The sequence below is a fragment of the Armigeres subalbatus genome, chromosome 3 (assembly GCF_024139115.2).
Source record: "Armigeres subalbatus isolate Guangzhou_Male chromosome 3, GZ_Asu_2, whole genome shotgun sequence".
NCBI classification, from domain to species: domain Eukaryota; kingdom Metazoa; phylum Arthropoda; class Insecta; order Diptera; family Culicidae; genus Armigeres; species Armigeres subalbatus.
The window spans coordinates 245,329,996-245,355,641 of NC_085141.1; the positions used below are offsets into that span (position 1 = coordinate 245,329,996).

Below are 25,646 nucleotides of genomic sequence, written 5' to 3' on the forward strand. Positions count from 1 at the left end.
TTCGCATTCTATGTATTCATTTAGACTTTTTCTTCTTTCCTTGTTGGCATTACCATTTTTGCATTCGTATATGATGAGGCTAACACGATAATACTTTTATGCCTAATTGCACCCGAAAATTCCTTTGACCGTGAGTCCAACCAAGCCACCTAAGCATCATCGCTTTGTAGTCGTGCTTCTAATCGCATGGCTATAAGGTAGGCCCAATTAATTTACATATATACAAGATTTTTGCAATAGCTTTGGAAGTGACTAATCGATTTTCAATAGCAAACAATGGGGCCGAATTTCCCGTCGAGTGCAACTTATTACGAATAAATGGTCCTCAACATGTGTTTACAAATGTTCACACACGCACCACACACAGGTGGAAGTTTCCACTCGACACATCAGATGCTAATCTGAAATAAATTTTATAGGAATTATCAAACACCTTCGCAGTATTGCGGTATTGAGTTACCACGTAATCTGATTTTGACGCTTCTTCCAAAATCCATCTGCGCTGAAACATAATTCACCTGAACCAGTGGCGTAGCCAGAAAATTGGTCTGGGGGGAGTTTTCCGAACATTTTTTTTTTTAAAGGAGGCTTACGAGCCTTTTTAAAAGTAGGCTTCCGAGCCTCTTAAAAGGAGGCTTACGAGCCACTTAGAATCAGGCTTCCAAACATTTTGTAAAGAGCTCTGAGCCTTTTGAAAAGGACCTTTCGAATCTCTTGAAAGGAGCCTTTTGAGCTTTTTGAAAGAAAGCTTCCGAGCTTCTTGAAAGGAGGCTTCCGGGCCTCTTGAAAGCAGACTTCCGAGCGTATCGATAACAGGCTTCTGAACCTCTTGTACAGAGTCTTCCTAGACTCTTGAAAGGAGCTTTTCGAGCCTTTTGGAAAGAAACCTATTGAGCTCTTAAAAGGAGGCATCCAGGCCTCTTGAAAGGAGGCTTCCAGGCCTCTTGAAAGGAGGCTTCCAGGCCTCTTGAAAGGAGGCTTCCAGGCCTCTTGAAAGGAGGCTTCCAGGCCTCTTGAAAGGAGGCTTCCAGGCCTCTTGAAAGGGGGCTTCCAGGCCCCTTGAAAGGAGCCTCCCGGCCTCTTGAAAGGAGCCTTCCAGGCCTCTTGAAAGGAGCCTTCCAGGCCTCTTGAAAGGAGGCTTCCAGGCCTCTTGAAAGGAAGCTTTCAGGCCTCTTGAACGGAGGCTTCCAGGCCTCATGAAAGGAGGCTTCCAGGCCTCTTGAAAGGAGGCTTCCAGGCCTCTTGAAAGGAGCCTTCCAGGCCTCCTCTTGAAAGGAGGCTTCCAGGCCTCCTCTTGAAAGGAGGCTTCCAGGCCTTCTTTTGAAAGGAGGCTTCCAGGCCTCTTGAATGGAGGCTTCCAGGTCTCTTGAAGGGGGCTTCCAGGCCTCTTGAATGGATGCTCTTGAAAGGAGGCTTCCAAGCGTCCTTTTGAAAGGAGGCTTCCAAGCCTCCTCTTGAAGAAGGCTTCCAAGCCTCCTCTTGAAAGGAGGCTTCCAAGCCTCCTCTTGAAAGGAGGCTTCCAGGCCTCTTGAATGGTGGCTTCCAGGCCTCTTGAAAGGAGGATTCCAGGCCTCTTGAATGGAGGCTTCCAGGTCTCTTGAAAGGAGGCTTCCAGGCCTCTTGAAAGGAGGCTTCCAGGCCTCCTCTTGAAAGGAGGCTTCCAGGCCTCCTCTTGAAAGGAGGCTTCCAGGCCTCCTCTTGAAAGGAGGCTTCCAGGCCTCCTCTTGAAAGGAGGCTTCCAGGCCTCCTCTTGAAAGGATGCTTTTAGGCCTCCTCTTGAAAGGAGGCTTTCAGGCCTCCTCTTGAAAGGAGGCTTCCAGGACTCTTGAAAGAAGGTTTCCAAGCTTCCGAACCTTTTGAAAATAGGCATCTGCACAACGCAAAAGGAGTCCTCTGAGCCTCTTGTAAGGAGGCTTCCAGGCCTTTTGAAAGGAGGCTTCCAGGCCTCTTGAAATAAGGCTTCCAGCCCTCTTGAAAGGAGGCTTCCAGGCCTCCTCTTGAAAGGAGGCTTTCAGGCCTCCTCTTGAAAGGAGGCTTTCAGGCCTCTTCTTGAAAGGAGGCTTCCAGGACTCTTGAAAGAAGGTTTCCAAGCTTCCGAACCTTTTGAAAATAGGCATCTGCACAACGCGAAAGGAGTCCTCCGAGCCTCTTGTAAGGAGGCCTTCGAGCTGCTTGGAAGAAATCTGTGCTGGTTGTGGAGGGCAGAATTCTATTGAATTTTCTTATCCCCATGCACCAAACAAAGTTTTGAAATAAAAAAAAGAAAATTATGAAAACAATTATCAATAAATTTTGATTGGAATTGTAATTCGTCCGCCATTCGTCAGCGAAGGTACCCTCAGAGGTATAGGGCACTGCACGGAAACATATCTTTCTCTTTCGTTCCTCATAAATTTTGACGTTTACTGGCCTTGTTGTTTTCTAATTTCTATGCAGCGAGAAAGAGACAAAGCAGTCCGTGCAGTGCCCTATATATACCCCATACGGAAGAAATAAACTACCCAATAGTGAGTTTAATTCACCCAACCTCGAACATCCGTACGGGAAGCCAAAATTGAGTAAGTAGGGTCGAAGTAGTTTGCCTTTACTCCCATGTTAAAAAAGTACCCAACGGAAAATTTATTTACCCAAAGGTAAGTTTAATTCACTCAATTTCGACCTCAGGTAATAAAACTCAAAATTGGTTTCCCGTATTGAACTGGCGTCGTTGGATTGTTTGGCTCTTTTGTTTTTGACAACAAAAGAAAGAGTGGATGAAAGAGAAGAGAAAAAATAACTCAAAAGTAAGTTTAAAAATACTCAATTTTGGGTACTCTTTTTCTTCCGTGCAGGGTTGAGAACCGCTGCTTTAAGCCATAGTAGGCCTTGTTCGATAGCAGCTTCTTTGCTGCAGTGCTTACCGCTTCCTCACTCGCAGTTCGTTTCGATGCGCTGATCGCCAACGGGTTGGTCGCCGTGTCACTCATACCGGAGCCGAAAACCGCACTCGACAATGTGCGCCACACTCCAATTGAGATTCTCACGTCCAAATGTGTGAGTGGCGATAAAAGGAAAACAAACACTCCTAGATGGTGCAACTCAGCAAAGATTGGGTAAAAATGAGTATATTTCCATATATTTTTTGACTGATTTGAAATCATTGTAAGGACCCGATCATTTTTGAGGTTATGAGCAGAAGGAAAACAAACATGTTTTTACACATGACGAATTGCACATTAGTGTGCGAGCGCTAAACGTCACTCATCTCTATTCGGAAACCGGATAAAGAAAACTTGCGAGAGCACGAGCCAAAAACGTGTCCGATAACGTCGCTCGATCAGCGCGGAAAAGCTGCTTTCTTTTAATCAATTAAGTTAACCCTGTGGCCATGCCCATTTGGTGAGTGTTAGAGGCAGTACTAATTGGCCTTATTTATTGATTATAAGAAAACTGCTTTCCCCCGCGCGCATGGCCTTTTATTTGAAATGTCGCGGAAAGCAGATAGCGGTCCCAGCATCGACGGAGTTGCTGAAGCAAATTTTATTCAAGCAAATGACGTGGGTCGTGTGGTCGTCGTCGACAGTTGTTAGTGATTCGAAAGATGCATTATTAGAAATTAATCGGTTTTTATCAGGGCCACCATTCTGTACAATGGAAGATTTGGCGAGACGAATTTGTTCAAAGTACGACGTTAGAAAGTTGCCGTCCGTAGCAGAATGACGCATGAGAGGTGTTACAATATGTAATATCCTTACGTTGTCCAACGACTACCCTGCGGTCGTGTCTTGTACATACAACCCTTCTGATTTTTAAGACTGGCTTGCAGGGCCTGACACCAAACTTCCTATTTCCCTCTTAATTTCCGGTCATTCCTATGTATTTCTAGCAATATTTTTTTTTTCATTCATTGTTTTCTGTCTTGCTCAGTATAACGCACGTATAATGCAAGATAAAGTTTTGATATATAAATTCATCTGTGTATCATATCACATTTGGAGCACTTTAGTGCGCCTCTAACGATTCACAGTGGATCGGCTGCATTGTAGACTGAGCCCCTGATCGTATGTCCCGGCATACTTATCAGGTATAGCTCTTCAAACATGGAGGGTCCGCTAGGGCTCATTAGCACTTTCCAAGGAGGCGGGAAATTAACCAATTTCTTGTCAACTGGAAGTAGCGAAGCCAACGCGTGGCCACAGGTAGGATAGGATTGGTTGTAATATAGATTGAAGAGAAGTCATGAATCACAATTAAAGATCATTCTTATATTTTAGAGAAACTCAGTTTTCAGAATGTTTCCACTTGGGAGTGGAGAACTATGTAGACCTGTCAGGATTTGCATCAGGTTCAGGTTTCAAAATACTAATATCGATACAATTGAATGAATAGAAAATAGCTTAATGATAGGAATCTGAATTTATGTTTCTCCATAACAATGAATATTTCTTACATACTCTGATTATTAGTCTTAACTGAAGGGTCTAAATAGCGGGACCTTGTCATGGTGGTCTTGAGAAAACAAAACAACAACTGTATCGAAACCGATACTGCATTGCTTCTCAATAGCACTGGAGTAATTCGACATGCACTTAAACACTAAGGATACGGGTAACGCAACAATAGATCTAATAATTGGTCGCAGTGGCACACCCGAACAGGAAAAAAAATTAGTCTTAACTTCATAGCAAACTAGAAATCAGCCAAGATAAAAACGTAAGATGAAAAAATAGGATAGATCATAAAATGAAATAATAATATTGAACATTTTAGATTTAGATATTTCAGAGCTGAATCAGCCAAGAGCTGAAAGCCTCTTTAATAAAGAAGAAAAAAATTAGATATGTAGATAGGATTGTTTTAAATTTGTGTTCGAGAAATTGTTGTTTATTGTTCTATTGGATAGAAAAATATTAAGTTGAAATTCTGAGATAGAAGAGACAAAAAAGGAGAGATTGAGCTACGAAAGAGAAAATAGAGATTGATAAAAGGAGAAAGCAGATATTGATAGATAGAGGAAGGACATAGGATTTGTAAGGCAATACTAAACAATTAATTTATAGTTTTATACATACTGTATCTAACAATGACTAAAACACTAATAAGACAGTTATATAAGACCTTTATGTTGAAACTTAACAGACAACCGACAACAACACAGTGACAATAACAGATCTAAAATATAGAAGACAAGTTGTGTTTTACATTAATTATACAACTCACAATTATAGAAATGACTCAATAAATAATCAACGCCTAACGTACATACAAACAATACTGACATATTCAAATTTAAATTTTGACTAGACTTTGTCCTATGTGACTGGCTTGACTGACCAAACTATATTCCTGAAAGTTTTCAAGAGGATTATGTTAGCTGATTCCCACAGTCCGGTGTTCATTTGGTCAAAGTAGACTAGTTCTTCCGGCATAATACTTGTCAATTTTCAAAAAACCCACCCCGATCATAGCAATCCTAAGGGGCAAAAAAAAGATATATAAAAGTTCATTTTTGCAATTCCTGATCATAATATCTGGTTTACAGTTCGTCTTTGAGTGATAAAACGGCCTACTTTTCCATACCAACGAAATGGGTGCTTTAATGAATATTATGCAACTCAAATGGGTTGCATAATATTCATTATAACACTCATTTGGGTGCTATAATGAAAACCAACATCAGAACAGTAGTTACATGACTACATTTTGCTGAAACTCGATTTTTTCAGCACTCGTAGTATTTATCCAACTCGGCAAGCCTCGTTGGATAAACGCACAACTCGTGCTGAAAAAATCATCTTTTTGCAACTTGTTGCACAAACTACTATTTTAATCATCATACAATGTTCTGTGAAATTGTTCTGTAGCATAACAACTGCGATTTTTGCAATTCTGAGCTCAATCGAGTAATCAGAACCAATTTCCAGATCGAATAAGTGACAGAAGTGTATTTTCCTATATATTCTCTTTTGGATTCAATCCATGGCTGTCGATGATAGCGGGTGTTTCTTGGGTCGTGGGTCCGGACGATTTTTTATTGGTCATCTCGAGCCTTGCTTTTTGAGTCCATTAAGCAACGTTGCTAACTGCGGCCTGTATTTTCCGCCGGACTGGTCTTGGATTTTTTGTCGGTAGCTGTCCAAACAGTCCAATGAAGCCCACCTTCCCTTGCAATCAAGAAGAATATTACTGCGATTACTGAGGCCTGGTTTCCTTCGTGTTCTACTGGTTCCATGGTCAAAATCCTTTAATTTAAACTCTATTTTTTAAACTATGTCGAAATGGTGTAAATTGTTGCAGATGACAACAAAGTAGATAATTGTTTAAGTAGTTTTTCTTTCGATATAATAAAGTTAACTCACATTTTACTACTTGAAGGTTTATTAATTCAATAGCGTTTACTATATAAATTGGGGAACCAAAATTATCTAAAATCTAAAAGAATCAAAATTCAAGTGGTTTTTTATCTACACAACAGTGCAATTACATCATTGTTATGTGAGGAAGTTCCGAATTGGTCTAAGTGATTTTATGAACTAATTGGGCTTATTCTACGAGTGGAGTGACGTGAGAGTGCTCGAATGACGTGAGAAGAGTCGTATAGCCCCATTTGAATAACATCACCTCACGTGAGAATTGCTAAAATCGACTCACCTCACGTCACTCGACTCGTAGAATAAGCCCAAATACATCTGCAACTGTCTAGAAATGTCCTGACTATAAAACTAGGTGAGAGATAAAGGAGGAGTGCATCAACAAATAAAGTAAGATTTACTTATTGCTGGTTATGGTATAAATTGCTACAAAGTATTGCCAATTGCAACTAAACTACAAAACATAAACGCAACATCTTAAATAATTTAAACAAAATGTTCAAGTTAGGTGTGTGTGAAGTGTGTTTGTGAGCACAAGTGAGCGAATGATTGCAAATGGTGTGAATGTCATTAAAAAATGTGGGTTTATTTTTACCGTTCGACACGATTCCTGAATTCTTGATTAAAAGTATTACAATAATGCCGACTGGCAGCAGAAAAATACGGACACTTGGCTATCGTCGGAATCTCGTCACGAGAGGGTGGATACCGTCGAACTGACTCCGCTTGGCGTAGAAGATACCGCCGTGGGAGCTGACGCAGAAGATGCCAAAGATGCGGCTTGTGACTTCAGGGACGATGGGCTGACCTTGATCGTACCGGTGTTCGAGGCTGAAGAATCATTGAAACTGCTGGTTGCACTCTTCGAGGTGGATGCAGTTGGCGCATCTAACAGATGGGTGTCGGTCTGAGTGGATTTATCGTCGACTAGAATTCTCTGCCCGTTCGAACCGTACTTGTGTGAAATCTCCAACAGTTCTCGGAGGCCCTGGTACCAATAGAGTATGAGGTTAAGATGTATTAGGAATTGAATAAGTTATTATCAATCACCTTGTTTTCTGTGATCAGCTTACTGAGAAACTCCTGATCTTGGTTGAACTTTTCCTCATCCAATTGAGAGGCGCGCTGCATGACGGCTGCCATTTCCTGAATCTTCTGTGTTTGCTGCCGAATCACCTCGTCCTTCTGCTCATTAAACTGCTGATGCTTGCTGAACACTTCCACAAAGTTAACCTTCGTGTTGAGGATCTTGCTTTGGGTATGTTCTCGGTATTTGGTCATTATATGCTCCAGTGTGTGTTGGTGATCTTCCAAGGCCGCCTTCAACAGTCGATTCTCCTGCTGGATTTCCCGGATCTGTGGATTCTCCTGGTGAATGATTGTGATCAGTTGATTGTTGGAGCGATCCCGCGCCAGCTTGTTCAATATGTCGATATCGTCTTGAAATTGTCGCATCGATTCGATTTGCTTGTTCACGGACTCCGTCTCCAGCAGTAGAGAATCTCCAAGAGCTTCACGGTCCTTCAGCCGATTGGCGATTCTTTTGGCGTCCAAAATAATCTGTTCGAATGTAACCGACATCTTCTCCTCCGGCGGTGTATCACAATACTAAATGTGAATCCAAGTTTGAACTGGAACGAGATATTTTTTTTGTGTTTCAATAGTGACTTGCTGCATGATACAAAAAATAAAAGGTAATATGTAGGGTAAAGTGTCCAAGAGTGGACCCCCAACCAATAGCGGACCCTCCAGCCATTTTTGCATTATTACTGTGCACGCGCTCGAGCGGTTAGTTTTCTGGAAAAAACAGTCATCACAATTTGAAAAATAAAACACTTGAACAATTCTGATGTGACTTACTAACTCCAAGTCAAAAATCCGACTCTCTTCTTTATTTACAAAAACGTTATTTATAACTACTGGCTATTGTTTACAATTTTTCTCTCATTTTCAATAATGTTGCAGAATGTTGCATGCTACCTACATTTACTCTCATGTGACATTCTGCTCCGAGAGCATTCGTACTCTCTAAATAAAACAATTATTTAACAATTGAGTCAGCTACTATTTCTAGGCCAGCTTATTCGCCAAGTTTTGCTTATACTTAAATATCCGTTGTTTATTTTCAACACCGGTTGCTATTTGATAAACATAAATGGACAGGTTCCAACCTATCCAATCTTTCCTTTTGTTCGTTTATATGACATACTTTAAAAATAGAAGAAAAATGATGATTATTGCATGGCGTTTAGGGTCGCTACATCTCTTCCAACCCACTGAGCTTGAAATTAGAATTGTAAATTATCATTTCAAGTGGATAGTTGATGGTTTCGTTTCAAAACTTTAGGGTTCTCCTGAAGCTATAGTTCAAACATATTCATGAAATATTCAAAAGTTGTCCTCTGATCATTAAAAAATACAAATTTTCAAGCAGTGTATATCTTTGAAATTCCTTTGATACTATTTTCGTGCAATTTTTCTGATTCTCAAATTAATTTTGCTATAACTTTTTTGTAATATTTTCGCTTAATCCCTCTACACATATACTTCCTCGAGAGTGTCTTACCTGATGATGCCTTTCTTAACTCGCCTAGCGTCTGCTTGCTGATGCTCGTTTCTTCATCATATCTCGTGTAGATCACTTGGTCGGTTTCAGATTCCGAGTGCAGGGTATACTCCTGGTCTGTTGCTTGGTTGTTTGAACTTGTAACGTAAAATTGTGTCTCCGTGGTAAAGTTTTTGATATATGATGTCTATCGTTTGCTGGGTGCGTAAAATTTGATCGTACCATTCACTAGGAATAATTTGACGTGCCATCTCCGAATGTATATGTTGCTTTCCTCTGGTTGTAGTTCATGAATTTACTGCTTGCCTTTTAGCAAAAAATGTGTAGCTATTATAATGTATCTCCAATAGCTTTCAGTTGATTCGCCGTTGATTCGTAAGTTGTGGTGAATTGCCGTGTATACGCTGCTCATTTTTGTTGTGAGACATTCGCATGTTTTGTTGTGTGATGCAAAATAGTTGTTATTGATAAAATTTTGCTCGTTTGATATTTCGCCTTGGGTTGATCCTCTTCATAACTTGTCTTCTATCGTGGGAGTTTAGTCTTCATGGTTTTCCTGTTTCTGCTTATCTCGGAGTTATTGTGTTATTCTTCTGTTATATCGCCTTGTATAATTCACCTTTTCCTGATGTTCCTCCGAAAATTTCTACTCCTGATGTTCCTCCAAAGATTTCGTCCCGTTGAATCCGTCTTCATACCCCCACACTCTTTATCTTCAACCTTCCGTATGACCTGTCGTTCTGGTGATACCAATTAACTCTGGTATTTATTTCTCGATGCACTGTTGTCTTCCTCTTCGCCATCGGATGTTGTCTGTTCGTCTTCGCTGGATGTTCTCTCGCCCGTTTGCCTCTCGAGTAAGTTATTGTGCACATTTACATTTGAAAAATAATTGTGAACTATTTTACTGTATTTTACTACTCTACACTGTTTCTGTTTTTTTTTTTTTTTTTAACTTTACTGATTACCGGATAATGATTACATCTTCAATGCTATGTTACTATTTTTATGAATTTGATTCTACTTATGGGGCCTTGCCTCCTTTAAAATTTATCGTTCGATAATAAAAAAATAATTGATTGTATTTCTTCATCTGATTATGTTATTCTCGCTGAATTATCCCCCGGGAAAAAAAATTGAGTTGAAGCAAAGAATGTATTCTGCAGGTTTTTGTACAGATATAACTAAAGATAATATAATTTTCTGCAAAATACTTTCTGCCACATATTCCATATTATACCTTATTGGTTTTGTTTAGGTTGGCCTTTGATGGTTAATTGCTGCAACTGCTCCCTCCACCGTTTCTGGCTTTTGGCGTGTTTCTGAAATGAGACTTAGACCTCGTGTTTAGTTTATATTTCATATTTAGGCGATAATAATTTAACAAAAGCAAAATTCTCAGATTCTGTTAATTTAATAGTAACCCAGCTTGTTTGTAATACCTCGATAATTATAATAATATTAATCATTTCCGAATTCTCTTTCTTTTCACGAGTCTTACTTATAGTAATTTAAAAATGTTATTTAGTATAACCATGATTACCTTCCCATTTATTTGTTTTACCCTTTTTTTCAATTCTCAAATATTTCAATTGTCTAATGCCCTTTTTTTTTAAATTCAATTTGATATTGATTTTCCCTAGATTTCACTTAGATTCGCTCCACTTTGATTTTTTTTTATCCCCATTTTAACCACATTGTCTCTTCTCACATATTTAATGATTTACGTTTTGTTCATTTTCTCAGTCACTATTTGTTACATATTTAATCAATCATTCATACAACAAGTTCCATATTCACACATTCCGAGGACGTCTCCTCTTCTCCATTCAAATAACTGTTCATCTTCATACTATCAAGCACTCAAACATAATTTTTCATTTGTTGTCATCTTCTTCTTCTTCTTATTGGCATTACATCCCCACACTGGGATTTGTTGTCATACTCTGTCACATATTCCTTCTTTATGATATGTTTAATACAAGAGATTCCATCGCGCAAATCTCTCTCGGTACCCAAAACTAGTTTCTCATACTCATATTAATTAGTTTAAAAAAAATCACTTTCATTCTAGAATCATATTTTTACATTTCCGTTATACTTACAAACTTTACGAATTTCCATCGATTATAATTAATTTAGCTTTTTCCATATTACTTATATATTTTTTTAACTTTACTTGTTGTCTTCTCATACCTGTATTCAACTTTTAGTTCCTCATAATTCTTTTTTTTTTTAGCATATGTCGTTCATATAATAATTTTGATATTTATATTACCTAATTTATCTTCAAGTTGATCTCATATTCTTACATATATTATTATCTGTTTCATTCTGGATGGCCATCCATTATCTTTTTAAAATGCTTTCTCACTTATCATCACTTGTAAATACGTTTGTAATAAATCATTCTGTTTAAATTACTGTTTTATCTTTGTATTTTAATTTTTTTTCGCAACGAATCAATTCAACTTATCATAAAAATTTTTTTTTTATACCATTTTGTATTTCAGCTATTCAACAATATATATTTTATATCCCATTACATGTTGCCTTTTTGTTTTCCTCATTATCCCTCTTTCATATTTTCCCATAGTTGTTCTGTTTTAGACCCCAGCAGGTTACCCATTTTCATCCGTATTGTATTTATCATTCTTTTTTTTGTTCTCCCATAGTGCCCCTGTTTTAGACCCCAGCGGGTGTCCCATTTATATTTTCGTTCGTGTTAATGTTTTGTATTTTCCCATAATTTTCCCCATAGCTTTTTACAAGCTTTTAATAGAAGTAATAGTTGATTCGTGTTACACAGCTTTCCGGCAATGCTGTTGTTATACTTGTAAAATGTAGGTTCGTTAGAATTTAAATATTAATGCGTTGACTATACTGTTTATGCTAGTTACCTTCTTCATCCGTTGTATTAAAACATATAATATACGCCTTAAAAATGTAAACGTATAAATCATTCCATTCTTTGTACTTATTTAAGTTGAATTTATTGACTATTTTGTATACTATATTTAAATAAATGTTTTTTTTTCATCATGCTTGCTAACATTTTAGTTTGTCTCAATTATAATAGCTATGTTATGCGCTTAACTAGATTTCATATTATTTTTAAATTTATTCTATTTATATTTATTTTGCTAAATCGTACTTATTGATTGTATATATAACTTGTATAATGTAAATTAAAATGTAAAGATACTGCAAAAATAGTCTAAGTCAATATATTATGTACAAAACTTAAATCCAATACTTATTCTAACTAAGTTTAAAACTTATTTTAACTAACTATGTTCTATCTATTTACATTACTTATGCTAATGCTTGTAATGATAATCCTAGAAAGCCTACTATGTAGATTCACCATGCTCGATACTAAGTTTCTTACATTTTTCAGTCGTTGTATTTCTTTAGTCTGTTATTATGCACTTTTCAAGTCTTTTTCCTGTTTTTGATTATTGTAGTTTGTGTACTTGGAAGACTAACTACTTCATATGGACCTCTCCATAAAGATTGCAATTTCTGTCCTGTACCTGTGGAGTTGGCTTTCCACTAAAACCACTATCCTCCCCACATTGGTTGCCAAATCTTTAGTTGTTTTGTCGAAATATTCCTTCCGTTTCTCCTTCGATACTATCAAGTTTTCTAGCCGTGTCGTGAATATATTTTAGAGTGACTTTCAATTCGTTGGAATAGTCTCCATAGGTAAATTCCATATCTCTCATTCTGTATATTGAATTAGGAATTCTTGCTTTTTCTGCCATGAGAGTAATTCGAAAGGCGTGAAACCAATCGATGAATTAATTGTAGTGTTGTACTGGAAATGTAAAATGGGGTAAAAAGCCTATCCCAGGTTTGTGGATCTCACTCCTATGTAAATTGGCGTGTAAGTAAATTTTAATTCTCTGTTGGATCGTTCCACAAGATTGTACCTGAGGGATGATATGCTGTTGTTGTTATCTTTTTATTTTAAAACTTTACAAACATTTTTCATTGAGGGTTTGCTCACGAGGAATTTGCACCTTTGATCTGTTACTAGTTCTTTGGGTGTTCCAAATTTACAGTCAAAGATTATCTACGAAAGTTTTCGCTACAGATTTCGCTTTTCTTGATTTTCCATTGCCGCAACTGTTTAGATAATATCTGGATTAAGTCATCCTGTAATGCGACCAGGCCATATTTGTTGCCATTATTAGATTCAGAGTGAGTACTACCAATATCCGTAAATATTTTATCGAATGGTTCGGTAGATGTGATGGTAATCTTCATTGGAGATTTTGTTTGAGGCACTAATTTTTTTGTTCTTTTTGGCAAAGAGTCACACTGCTTTACATAGTTTTTTCAATATCTTTTCGCATATTATTTCCCACATGAACATTGGGCTTATCCGCTGAAACATACACATTTACTTCCCCCAACATGTCCCCCCAATGGGCAGTCGTGAAATTCCTTGGTACTAGATCTCTTTTCTTCATGTGGCACCCACATCCTCTGCTTTGTTTAGGGCAAATAACGTTGAATTTCTTATTTAATTTTTCTGCAACAAATCGTAGCATGTTTGTACATATAGGAGCTTGAGGTTTCAACAGGGAAATTATTTGAATATATTGCCTTCATTTGCGAATACTGGATGTTTACTAAATCCATTCGCGTCAATTCCTGAAATAATATTTTCAGGTCTTCTTTTGATTGCTTGGTTCCGTTCAATATAATGCCCTGTTGATTTTGTGGATCTGGTATTGAAAATATGTTTCCATTCAAATAATCTTTCAGGCCATGAGTGCAGCTTAGCCAATTCGCCCAACTCTTCGTATGCTGGAGTCCATGTTAAGAATAACAAACGTTGCATCAATTTTTATTTTCTTAAAATTCTTTCTTTAGAAAAGTTCAAAATTTGGAAAATCACCTTTACCATCCTGTTCAGCGTTTTCAAATTTGCTTCATATTATTCTCACGACATTGATCGTCATCTATGTTGAAGTTTAAAACCAATGTTATCCAGTCCAAAATCCATATCTGCGCTCCAATTTTTACTCGTTTTTCCATTAGAGAGGCTTTTGTGTTTGTATCGACATGATTGGTCTTTTCCTTCGTTGTTGCTGTTGTAGACGGCTTGCTTTGCATCGTCTGGCAACGACTGCACATGGTTTGGGCACTACTTTCCTTCTCCAATATCTGGCTGCCGCAGCCCAGAGGCAAGAAGTCCGCTACAACGTTATCTCTTTCCCTGTTTGTATCAGCCATCAATTGTCCAATCCCTGTACTTAATCCAACGATAATCTAGTCCAAGGTTGAGAGAGGGTTTCCTTCTGAAGCGCTATAGTATGGAATCAGTGGTTCGCGATCAGTGTAGACTATAAACCGCCGTTGATAAATATAATGTTTAAAAGAGTTTAGCGCTTAGCCATACGATTTGCAAGCTAATTCCTTCTCAATTGCGTATGGATATTTACGTTCTCAGCGCCGTCCAAGACTCAACAGGCGAAATGCCCAGTTAGGTCTGTTTATAGATTTTTCATTTGAAAAACTGCACCTGATCGCATAATCAACAGCGTCTGTAGTTAAAACAAATGTATCATTGTGAATTTCAGCTTTAACACAAGGGGTATTCAGTTAGGGGAAAGTTTTCAGTTTTGTAAATCAACGCTTGTTGGCATTCGCTTTGGTCCAATTTGAACTTCTTTACGTTTTCCTGAGTAAAATCATTTAATGCTTTTCGTATTTCGGCTATTCTTGGTATGAAATTCTTCCATAGAAATGAATCTGTTCCACAGAAACGAAACGAACATCTTTTATCATTTTAAAGGTGTAGGCATCTTTTTAAATTGCTGCTATATTTGTCCGTTACAGGATGAATTCTGCTTTTATTACGATGTGTCCCAAAAATTTCAATTCGGTCCTTAAAATTTGGCATTTGATGGTTCAATTTTCAAATTATGCTTACGGAGAGCCCCAATACCGACAAGTTTTGTTGTGTTCTTCAATTGTACTTCCTGAAACTATTATGTCATCTAAATAAACGAATGCTTTTATGCCTCTTAGTTCGTATAACACAGTGTTCATCAATTTTGAAATGTTGATGGGCTTTCTGAGTCCATAGGCATTCTCGTAAATTCGAAATGTCCTGTTGGGGTGGAGAAAGCGGTTTTTGGAGCGTCTTTCGGATGAATAGCAACCTGATAAAATCCTGATTTCAAATCGATTGTTGAAAAGTATTTCTATCACCAAGGCTATCTAAAATTTCGTCAATTATGGAATTGGGTATACAAAAGGTTTTGTGATAAGATTTAAGCTGAAGTCTACTACAATGCGATATTTCTTTGCCGTCTGTATCAAGTCTTTCTTCGGAATACACAGAACTGGTGCATTCCATGGACTTTACTCGGTCTAATGATCCTTGCCGCTCCATTTCCTCTATCTCTTTTAATTTGAATTTTGGTTTTCTCTGGAAATCGATATTGTCGTTTGTTGATTGGAACATTGGTTGTAGTCTCGATCTCATGAACAGCCGCATTTGTTACTGTAAGGTGATCTCCTTGGAGAAAAACACATCTTGGTAATTAACCATAATTTGGGCATTGTATTAAAATCATCTGTTTTCAAATGTTTCATTTCTAATAATTTCATTAATTCACTTGTTCTAATATTTCCACAATTGTTCATGAATGTTGTTTTCTAGGCTGCAATCCGTTTTGATCTAAATTTTCGAACCAAAATTTCCTCGGATGATTCATCTACCATAACCGCTGATGTAAACTTCTCCCATTTTCTGTTAAGTTTGGCAAGGTCGTTATTCACAATAGTATTCAAGTATTCTTCTTCGTCTGTGTATATATCATCTGGATCTGGTTCCTCTGGTTCTTCTTCATTTTATCAACATGTTTCTTTAAACTGTCTTGGTCTTCAATATCCCTTAAGACGTAATCTACTATGTTCATCGTATTCGATTATTTTCCATATATGGCATCTTAGCCTCTGCATTAGTTTTGAAAATTCCAATTTAAAATTATCTTCAATGGCATGAACGTGTTTTTGATAAAATTCGCTCCAATTATTGCTGGGACGGTCGATTTTTAACCATAAAATATTGTGGGAAATATTTTCTCCAATCTTCAAATGTATCCAAATAGATCCTATTGATAAAATCGAATTTTAGTCACTCCTTGAATGTCATTTGATCTTTCGTATTTATGGATTTTGCCCTACTCCGATTGCTCTTTTGGCGCTGATTATATTCATTTGAGCCCCAGTGTCTAAAAGAAATTTTGTTAATTCGTTAGGATTTTCAAGTGTGGCAAGTTCCATACAGAATCGATGGTCGTAGGTAAATTCTATGGGGTGTTTAATACTTTCATTTTCATTTCGTCTAATTCCTGGTTTTCTTGAACCTTAAGCGAATAATTGTCTTGAATTGGTTGGTTTGTTCCTGTTTGTCATAATTATTTTCTGCAAAACAATTTAAATCGTATGTTGTTTCATATAAGTATCCTTAGGAAAATGATCTGTATCAATAGTTTGATTATTTGTTCGACATCTTTTGTCAATAATATTTTCAGCTTCTTTAAATAAAATCTTCGTTATCTGTTGTCTCGTTTGACAAGCCATGTCACTAAATAATACGTAATTCCGATTACTTGTGTTTCCTTCACATTTTTCCAGCTAATGAGTTGACGCCATTTATTCTCCTTTTGATTTATTTTAGTAGTGTTCACAATAATATCTGGTTTGCGCAAAATGATATACGCAAATTGCTGATCAATATATAATGTATTTGCAAGAAATTCTGCTCTATAATTCCGGTACACATAATTCTTTTATTAAATGGAATTTAATTTTATATTCGAATTCCCATTATCATATTTATTTCTACTGATCCTAATGTTAACGTTTGCGTTGAATTGATCAGTCATATTTAATTTGTCGGACAAATTTCTTCAGTTTCCCCATATTAGCAGCTACGTCCCATCTCATTAAGTTACAACAAGCACCAGTATCTATCAAAAACTTCATTTTACGATTGGATTCCCATTGCTTTGAGGGCCAATAAAATTGATTATCGCTCGTACGTATAATTGGCACCCTTTCATGTGCGAATGCAAATATTAAGCTTGTGCATACTTGTAGAGGTTTTCTTCCATATTATTTGAATGTGAATTATTGAATTTTCCTATAAACTTTAAATTTATTTTATTATTATACATTATTATATTTAGCAATATTAGTGTTATAGCGTCTAATTGGTTTATCTATTTGTCGGGGTGTTCGGACGCAATATTCAAACCCCCATTGATCGATTTTTTGTTTCGTGTTAGATGTAGTCCTTTGAACATCTGCGTGTGAAAATCATTTGCATTCTTCACCATTCAAGTTTCTTCTATGTCCCTCGTTAGAATTTGATTCAGATTGTCTTCCATAGCCTTGTTCAGTATTTCCTCTTACGTTGATCTCTTCAATTTCATTTCTATCGTCCCTCGTTTTTAACCAGATAAGTAACTCTGAAATGATTTTCTCTCTGGAATATTCCTGCATGGCTAGATCCTTGTTTGAAGTCCCCTAAGAAGTGTTTTCAAAAGATGATAACCGGCCCTTCTTTTCTATCCATTTATACAATTCTTCTCCTCTCGCTTTATATTCATCAAACGATTCGTTTGGTTTCTGTAAAGTGTTTCAATATCTTTCATGAGAGCACTAATGCTTTTCTAAAACTTAAATTCTCGTTGTAAATTAGCTTTCACTTCTGTCCAAGTAGGGCAATTAAATTCGAATTCTTCGAAGAGCCTTACCTTTCAATTTCATCCATATAACATTCAATAGCGGAGTTTGATCGTGTCCTTCAACTGAGATGCAAATAATTCCAATTGTAAAATGAATGGTTCAGCTCTTCTGGATTTCCATCATATACGGGTATACATTGGGTGCTGTTATTTGTGAACTCCATTTTACCTTCCGTTTTGTACCGAACTTTCACCAGTATTTAATCAAGAATCAATTAATTGTGACATTGAGGTGTTAAATTGATAAACTTGTTTGTAAGAACACAAATCCTGCGAACGCATATTGCTGGCAATTACTGTACTGTGCATACATTATTTCATTCAAATCAAAGCTCCCGTACGTAGACGTAATCATATCAATGCATTGCATTGGAAACGCGCCATACCGTGCGCCTATCTGCTCGTCCGCGGTTTGGACGACTAATTGCCGACGCATCAAAATGTACTCAGTCCGTTCGCGGTCGTTCGTTCAGTTCGTTCGCGGGTCATATTGAAAAAGTGCCGAGAGATCACCGAAAAAGTGTGTCATCCAGTGTCCAGCGTAAAGCATCGTCGTGGAAGGTAAATATATAGTGATAATTAATTTATTGCAGGTGAACATATGTAGATACCATGGGTGTCTTAATTTTAGTTTTCACCGGAAAATCCATCAAGACGTCTTCGAGTTATGCGAAAACGAACAAGACCGTTTAATCGTGGACAAATTCTAGTGCTTTACTGCAGTGTTCCCTGTTGTGCGGTAACCAAGTATCAGTGATAGGTGAGTATAACACCTCTGTATCGTGTAAATAATTTCACCTTTCAATTTTAGTCCTGGACTTAATACCAACTTTAATTCGGATACTCGGATGCTTAGTAGTAAATAATTTGTTGAGGATACTTGTATTTTATTTATAAATAAAATGTTTTATTATTACATGTAAATGCTTCGAAAAGCCCGAAATTCATGTACTCACTTATACCACATTTTTTACTGCTCCGATGCTCCAGGGAAGTTAATTAATTTGTCCGAGTTTTTGTTCATTATGGCTGATTTTTTGTCCTTTTCTACTTTAAAGTTTTTATTCTGATGTGCACAATCATAGTTTTCTTCACTTTTTACACATTTTGGATGTGAATTTCATTTCACTAAGTTTTTTTTTGAACTTTTCACTTTGAAATTCAACCATTCTGTCTTCTCGATTTTTTATAACTACTAGACAGTTCAAGGCGTTTCCATTGCCAAATTTTAGCGGTTACCGCTGTCACCATTGCACGCGCTCGGCGGTTAGTTTTCTGGAAAACAGTCATCACAATTTGAAAATAAAACCTTGAACAATTCTGATATGACCTAACTCCAAGTCAAAATCACTCTCTTCTTTATTTACAAAAACGTTATTTATAACTACTGGCTATTTTTACAATTTTTCTCTCATTTTCAATAATGTTGCAGAATGTTGCATGCTACCATTTACTCTCATGTGACATTCTGCTCCGAGAGCATTCGTACTCTCTAAATAAACAATTATTTAACAATTGAGTCAGCTACTATTTCTAGGCCAGCTTATTCCCAAGTTTTGCTTATATAATATCCGTTGTTTATTTTCAACCAGTTTGCTATTTGATAAACATAAATGGACAGGTTCAACCTATCCAATCTTTCCTTTTGTTCGTTTATATGACATACTTTAAAAATAGAAGAAAAATGATGATTATTGCATGGCGTTTAGGGTCGCTACCTTTTGCACTGCACATTTTGGTATGAAATTCTATCGGGAGAACCTACCTTACAGCCCTATGCTTTGGTTACATGCATTGGAAATGCTAAGGAAAGTAAAATTATATGATTTTTTATAATTCTATACAAAATAAACACGAGAGTGTCCATTATAGGAATATTTTGGGGGGTCCATAATAGGGAAGAAGAACGTCCCGAAACGGGACATGAAAATCAAATGAAGTGTCGACTATAGGGAAGCTATTTCCTATTATGGACCCCCAGGGGGTCTGCTATAGGACGAATTCAGTTAGACTTTAAAATATTAATTTCAACGAATAACGTCGTGTATTTGGGTGTTTTATGTATGTATCGTGAAGAGGGGATGCAGAGCTTGTTGTTAGATATCAAGCAGAGTTAATATGTTGAAAATGTTTAAGCCTTATGACAGGAAGAGCAAAATTCCGCTACTAGGGGGTCCACTATTGGGCATTTTACCCTATAGACCGCATTGTGCTTTTGGGCTGTGCGGTTTTATTATCTCTTTGCTGAAGGAAGTTTTTAATACTACCCGAAGCTATTTTAATTTCAACAGTGCTTCTCAGCGCAATTTGTACCTACTGATCCCGTTACGATCTTTGCTTGGACCAGTACCTTCGTTTTCCGACAAGCGGTAGTAATCCTGCAAGGACACCGTTCTGGGAAAAATGAGCAATGAACATTAATAAAAACAAGAGAAAGGAGGAATCTCTGAATTCTCCAATTCCTTCCAAGAAACAAGGTTTTAAGACCGTCCTGCCAAACGCGGAAAGAATAAAAGGAAGTTGGAGATGTGCCTTCTAACTCTAACATTGGAAATAATTCTTCTCCTTTCGAACTGAGCAATCTCTAGCCCAGGTGATTCGATTCATGCGAAGAAGCAAAGGGTTCCGCCAATTGTGGTATCTGTTGCCGAGTTTTCTGACTTTCGGAATGAGATTTTGAGTAACCCTCAGGGAATCAAGGTTTCATTTCAGATTGCTAGAAAGGGAGACTGCCGCGTTTGTCGGGATCCTTTGATCGGATCGCAAACGTCTTTTTCAGTATTTAACTGGAAAGCGGCATACATTCTTCACGCACGACGACAAAAGTGAGCGATTGTTCAAAGTCGTCTTGAAAGGTCTCCCCAGTGATGATAAATCACTGGATGAGATTAAAATTGAAATTTGTCAATTACTTGGATTTTCACCAGTCCAAGTAATTAAGATGAGAAAGAAATCTTGCTCTTAATTCCCAGAAGGGTATTTCTCAAGAATTTTATTTAGTTCACCTCACCAAAAGTGAACTAAATAATATGAAAAGTTCGGAAAAGGCCTGTATTATGTCCCATGTCCGTGTTACATGGGAACATTTCCGCCTGCAGGCCTTGGGGAAATTTCCAAAACCTCACTCAGTGCCGTATGTGCCAAAAGTGGGGTCACGGTACTAAACATTGCCACATGGATGCTAAATGCATGATTTGTGGTGGAACCTCTCACGCCAAGGATGCTTGTCCTGTGAGAGAAGATTCCAATATATTTAAATCATAAATCCAATTTCTGGGAATGCCCTTCACGCAAAAAAGTTTTGAATTCCCGTGCAAAATTGATGACAGGAAATTCCAGTAGGATCCCAGATTGGCCGGGTAAACATATTACAAACGCTCAAATTCCGCAATCATTTGTCGGTCGGCCAATTCGTGGGTATGATCAACGAACAAATTTTGCTCCTACCTCTCACTGGGTAACGAACAGTTCGTCGAATTCAAATTTTTAAAACTCGCCTACCTATGCAAGGCAAAAATTCGTTTCCGAAAATTTACCGACGATGGATGATTTTCATACCACCCTGATTAACCCACCTAGCGGTGATGGTGACTTTCTCGTGCAAATAAAAAAATGTATTTTGTCCGTAACTTCCAAACCCAAAGTCCGATCTGGCCAATTTTCAATAGGAAACAATGGGACAGAATTCTGAGTCGAATGCAACTATTTGCAAGCAAATTGGTTAAGAATAAGTGCTTGAAAAATGAGTGACACTTTTGCACCATTTTCCAGACACACAGACATCACTTCAATTCGTCGAACTGAGTCGATCGGTATTGTGGTAGATGCCTCTATTCTATGTAGATGACAGAGTCCACCTAGAGTGAAGTAGTGTGCGTGTGTTGGTGATCACGAGGGTTGCATCATTGAGAGCATCGAGTCTGGGAGTCAGTCTGTATTTAGATAGCATCGGACACGGTTCATAGAACCTACAGTGTGAACAAGTATAATTCAGAGTGCTACAAAATGGCGACGAGGTTTTCGAACCAAAAGTGTGTCTGAAAAAAGCAATCCTAAAAAAAATTAAATAAATTATTCTACCTCTTTTTGAAGAAGGTAAGTGTTATTAAGTTGATAAAGTTAAATGATGATGTTTTCAAAACGGCCGAGTGAAAATAAAATATCCTGAAAATGAAGAAAGAGTAAAGAAAAGTGCGAAAAATCGGAGAATATTCTGAAAAATGAAAAAGGAGTAAAAGTGCGGAATAAAAGTAGTGTCATTGGGGGCAGAAAAAAAACTGAAGCCAAGCGACGCGCTAAAAGTAATTTCAAAATGGCGCTGTTGGCGTTATCAAGCTCCGTTGTAGGATGTATGTGGGACTGTGAAAAAAAAAATAGCGTCGGTATGGTTGCTCACAATTACTAAGAAAAAGAAAAGAACGGCTCTCGGCAGTACTGAATTGTTGTATGTGTGAAGCGAACGGAGAAAAATAAAAGCGTTTGAAATATGAGAATTGATGGCACAAGCGCTCTTTCAACGGTATTGAGAAAAATGCACGGGGTAATAACAAACGAGCGTTATGTGTGTGTGTGTGATGAATAAAAGAAGTTGATAGAATTATTTGATGACGCAAACAATATGATGGTGATTGACTGGACTGGAGAAGAAATTTGAAAAGAAGTTAGTGTTGGTAACCGAAATATGAAGATGGTAATCGGCAGTTTACAATAATGCTTTGCGAGAAGCTTGACGGTGTTTTCAAATTATGTTCTCGGTTATCGATAAAGGTGTGAGTTCACAGAGGCATGCATAGACATTTGTTTGTATCGGAATTTATCAACACCAGGACACAGGATAGGAATCAAGTGAGAATTATCTACATTAACATTGATACTGGACGTTTAGGATTAGTTTTTCAAAAGGACCTTGTTTTCGTTATGACGATCGGTGGTTTCGGCGAGAGAGTTCAACAGGTATGTACACATCCATATTTACGTTGTGTATCGTGAAATGGTTGCCGATTCAATTACGGCTGGGACCGATTCAAAAGAAAAGATATATGATAACAAAGAAAGAGGATGCTGATTAAATTACAGCTATTCTTTGTTTGGTTTGTATTGATGTTGTTGTAAAAAAAAAACAGTTTAAAAGAGATGCCGATTCAATTACGGCAGGCACAAATGAAAAAAAAAGATTAACTGAGAAAAGAGATGCTGATTAAATTACAGCTATTCTTTGTATGTGTGTATGTGTATATATATGAAAGAGAAAGAGTTGCTGATTCAATTACGGCTTTTCTCTTGACAATAGAAAATATCAATTTTTGGTTTTTCGTCTGTGAATAATGCAATTAGAATATGGTTAGACAAACCAGTGTGCATATTGATGTACAAGTGCTCAAGAGAACAATATGCTGATTCAATTACTGCTATTTGACACGCATGACTGAAATGATTGGGGATAAAATGTAAAAAGTATTTTTGCTCGGCCGATTTGAAATATTTTGTCAAGAAGTTAAATTAGTATTTTTCTATTTTATCAATAAAATGTGTATTTGTATTGCATGAAAACTCCATAATAGGTTACCGAAAGTGTCAAAAATGTCCATCAATAGCCTCAGCGGCATTCCTGAAGATGGCAACCAAAATTCACAGGTTGTGCATCAAAATGTGTCATTCTTTAGCCCAGCATCATATAATCTACCCCATTTTAAATATAAACATCTCCCACCGTCGGAGATTAGAAATTCATGGGTGTCATGGATTCGGTGGTTCGAGAGCATTATGGATGCGGCTAATATAATTGATGGACATAACAGGAAGGTGCAACTAATGGCTATGGGTGGCTTAGAGCTACAAAGTGCTTTTTATGGATTACCAGGGGTAGATCAGAACACAGATCCAAACATTGATCCTTACTCGTTAGCGAAAGATATGCTCACGAACCATTTCTCTCCAAAGCATCACGACAGCTTTGAGCGTTTTATGTTCTGGAATATGAAGCCTGAAGATGATGAACCCATAGAGAAATTTGCTCTGAAGGTTCAACAGAAGGCCGAGAAATGCTCATTTGGCAAATCAGAAGTGGAGAGTCGCCACATTGCCATTGTTGACAAAATCGTTCAATATGCGTCCGATGAGTTGAGACAAAAGTTGCTTGAAAAGGAAACATTGACCTTAGACGATACGATGAAAATAGTAAATGCATATCAGTCAGTTCGTTACCAAGCGTCTCGAATGACCACCAAAACCCCGAATAACCATGTGTACAAGCTCTATGACGCGGCAAAGAGTGATGCAAGAACAAATGCGAGGTGTTTGCGTTGTGGATACAAAATCCACATTCGGAAGGACCAATGTCCAGCATTGACAAAGACCTGCTTGAAGTGCCATAAGGTTGGTCATTTCCAATCAGTATGTAAATCGAGCTCGAAGCCAGTGAACAATCAGGTAGGTGACACAAATTTGGAAATAGAAAAATAAATCATATATGCTAACAAATAGTTGAAAAATGTGTGTATTTTCTCAATTTTAAATTCATTTCTATCCATATGCGAACAAGCGGCCCAGACATGTGTTTAATATCAAAGAACACGATCCTGCTGCTGAACAGGAAGCAACAGCAGAGGCGTCGCGTGACCAATTCTTCAACCTGTGCACTATTTTAATAATTCGAGAAAAACACATAAAATGGACTAGAAATGATAAACGAGTCATTGTTCAGCGCGTTTCTCAATATGTTAGCTTATTTTGTTGCATCTAACTGGTTCTTAGCTACTTCTTATTTTCTGAATTAACTCAAACTAAACTAAGCTTTTAAGATAATACGTAAAATTAAAAATTACGGTCATCAGAATCGTTTCCAATGTGGCAAATAAGACATATCGAAAATTATTGAGCTGACTTTCAATTCTAATTTAAGTCATTTCGTAGCTTAGCTTAGCTTAGCTTAGACTGACTGTACATATCAATGGTTGCTACTCCGTGATTGATCAGAACTGGTGCAAATTGCACTACGATCCAAGTGAATAGTGGTTGGGATTTACCAACTATTCTCGAAGTGCACGTTTCAGCAGCTCGCAAATGTTGATCAATAACGGCGCCGGCCAAGTCCTTACAGTCAGTTGGGAAAGGGAGGGAATGTGAGTGTGTGGTAATTGTTGCTACTAGAGACCGAGAATACCTCTGCATCTCCACATTTACCACGGGAAGGAAGTAGTGTTAGTTGGGTGGGGTTATCAGTAACATAGATCGGGATTCACCATGGAAAGTGATGTGACCTATGAAACTTCTACACAGCAGTATTAGCATTTTCTTAATTTGTTCAATTGTTCATTCTTCGCGAGAATAAACAATCAATCGCTCAAAGTGAGCGATTGTTCATTTGAATTTCGGATTAGGCGCCCGCGTTATCATTTCATTAACGTAAGAAAAGTAAAAAAGAAACGGGATTAAAATTGAAAATAATTGATAGTAATCGGAAAGCTAATGTTATTCAGCAACCCTTATTTTATCTCTATTTGACGTTAAGTAAGAATGTAAATTTACGTTCATTTTACATGTCGTTTATTTTGCATTACTTTCGCGCGCGTGTGTGTGTCACTTGCCATGACCAGTATACCGTAATCAGGAATCTCACTGGTATTAATCCTGATGTGCCGGTTGGCACTCTTGTTGGGTTTGTGCGCTTTGAGCGGCACACGGTCGATTCCCAGTCTACATAAAATCGCACATGGTGCAATACAAGATGCTAAATTGGAGACGATATACATACATGTTGTGTGAAAAAGTACCTCTATCGCCTGCACTTCAGCATCCTACACGACACCATATACGTTCAGGTGTTGACTGGGTTTGATAGGGCCTGCTTATGGACACATGCAGCTTTTTGTAGAGGTTTAACAGAGCCCACTGTCAAACCCCACCTAGGCAGGCCCCCTAACTCGCAGTGGCCATGGGGAGGGGTCGTCAAGC

The 25,646-nt window shown here is 37.6% G+C and overlaps 2 protein-coding genes across 2 annotated transcripts in view; one reads left to right on the forward strand and one right to left on the reverse strand.

Moving 5' to 3' along the window:
- Positions 1-6,339: 6,339 nt before the first annotated feature.
- LOC134227645 (FGFR1 oncogene partner 2 homolog) overlaps positions 6,340-25,646 on the reverse strand; it is a 31,128-nt gene continuing 11,821 nt past the window's right edge. The window contains exons 2-3 of the mRNA XM_062709289.1: positions 7,401-7,981; positions 6,340-7,338 (exon numbers count right to left, since the gene is read on the reverse strand). Of these exons, the coding sequence (XP_062565273.1) occupies positions 7,042-7,338; positions 7,401-7,931 (828 nt within the window). The 5' untranslated portion in view covers positions 7,932-7,981 and the 3' untranslated portion in view covers positions 6,340-7,041. The remainder of the gene's footprint in view (positions 7,339-7,400; positions 7,982-25,646) is intronic.
- Positions 21,519-24,155, forward strand: LOC134222381 (uncharacterized). Its single transcript, XM_062701537.1, has 2 exons — positions 21,519-21,788; positions 23,255-24,155. The coding sequence occupies exon 2, from the start codon at positions 23,274-23,276 to the stop codon at positions 24,153-24,155; it is 882 nt and encodes a 293-aa protein (XP_062557521.1). The 5' UTR covers positions 21,519-21,788; positions 23,255-23,273.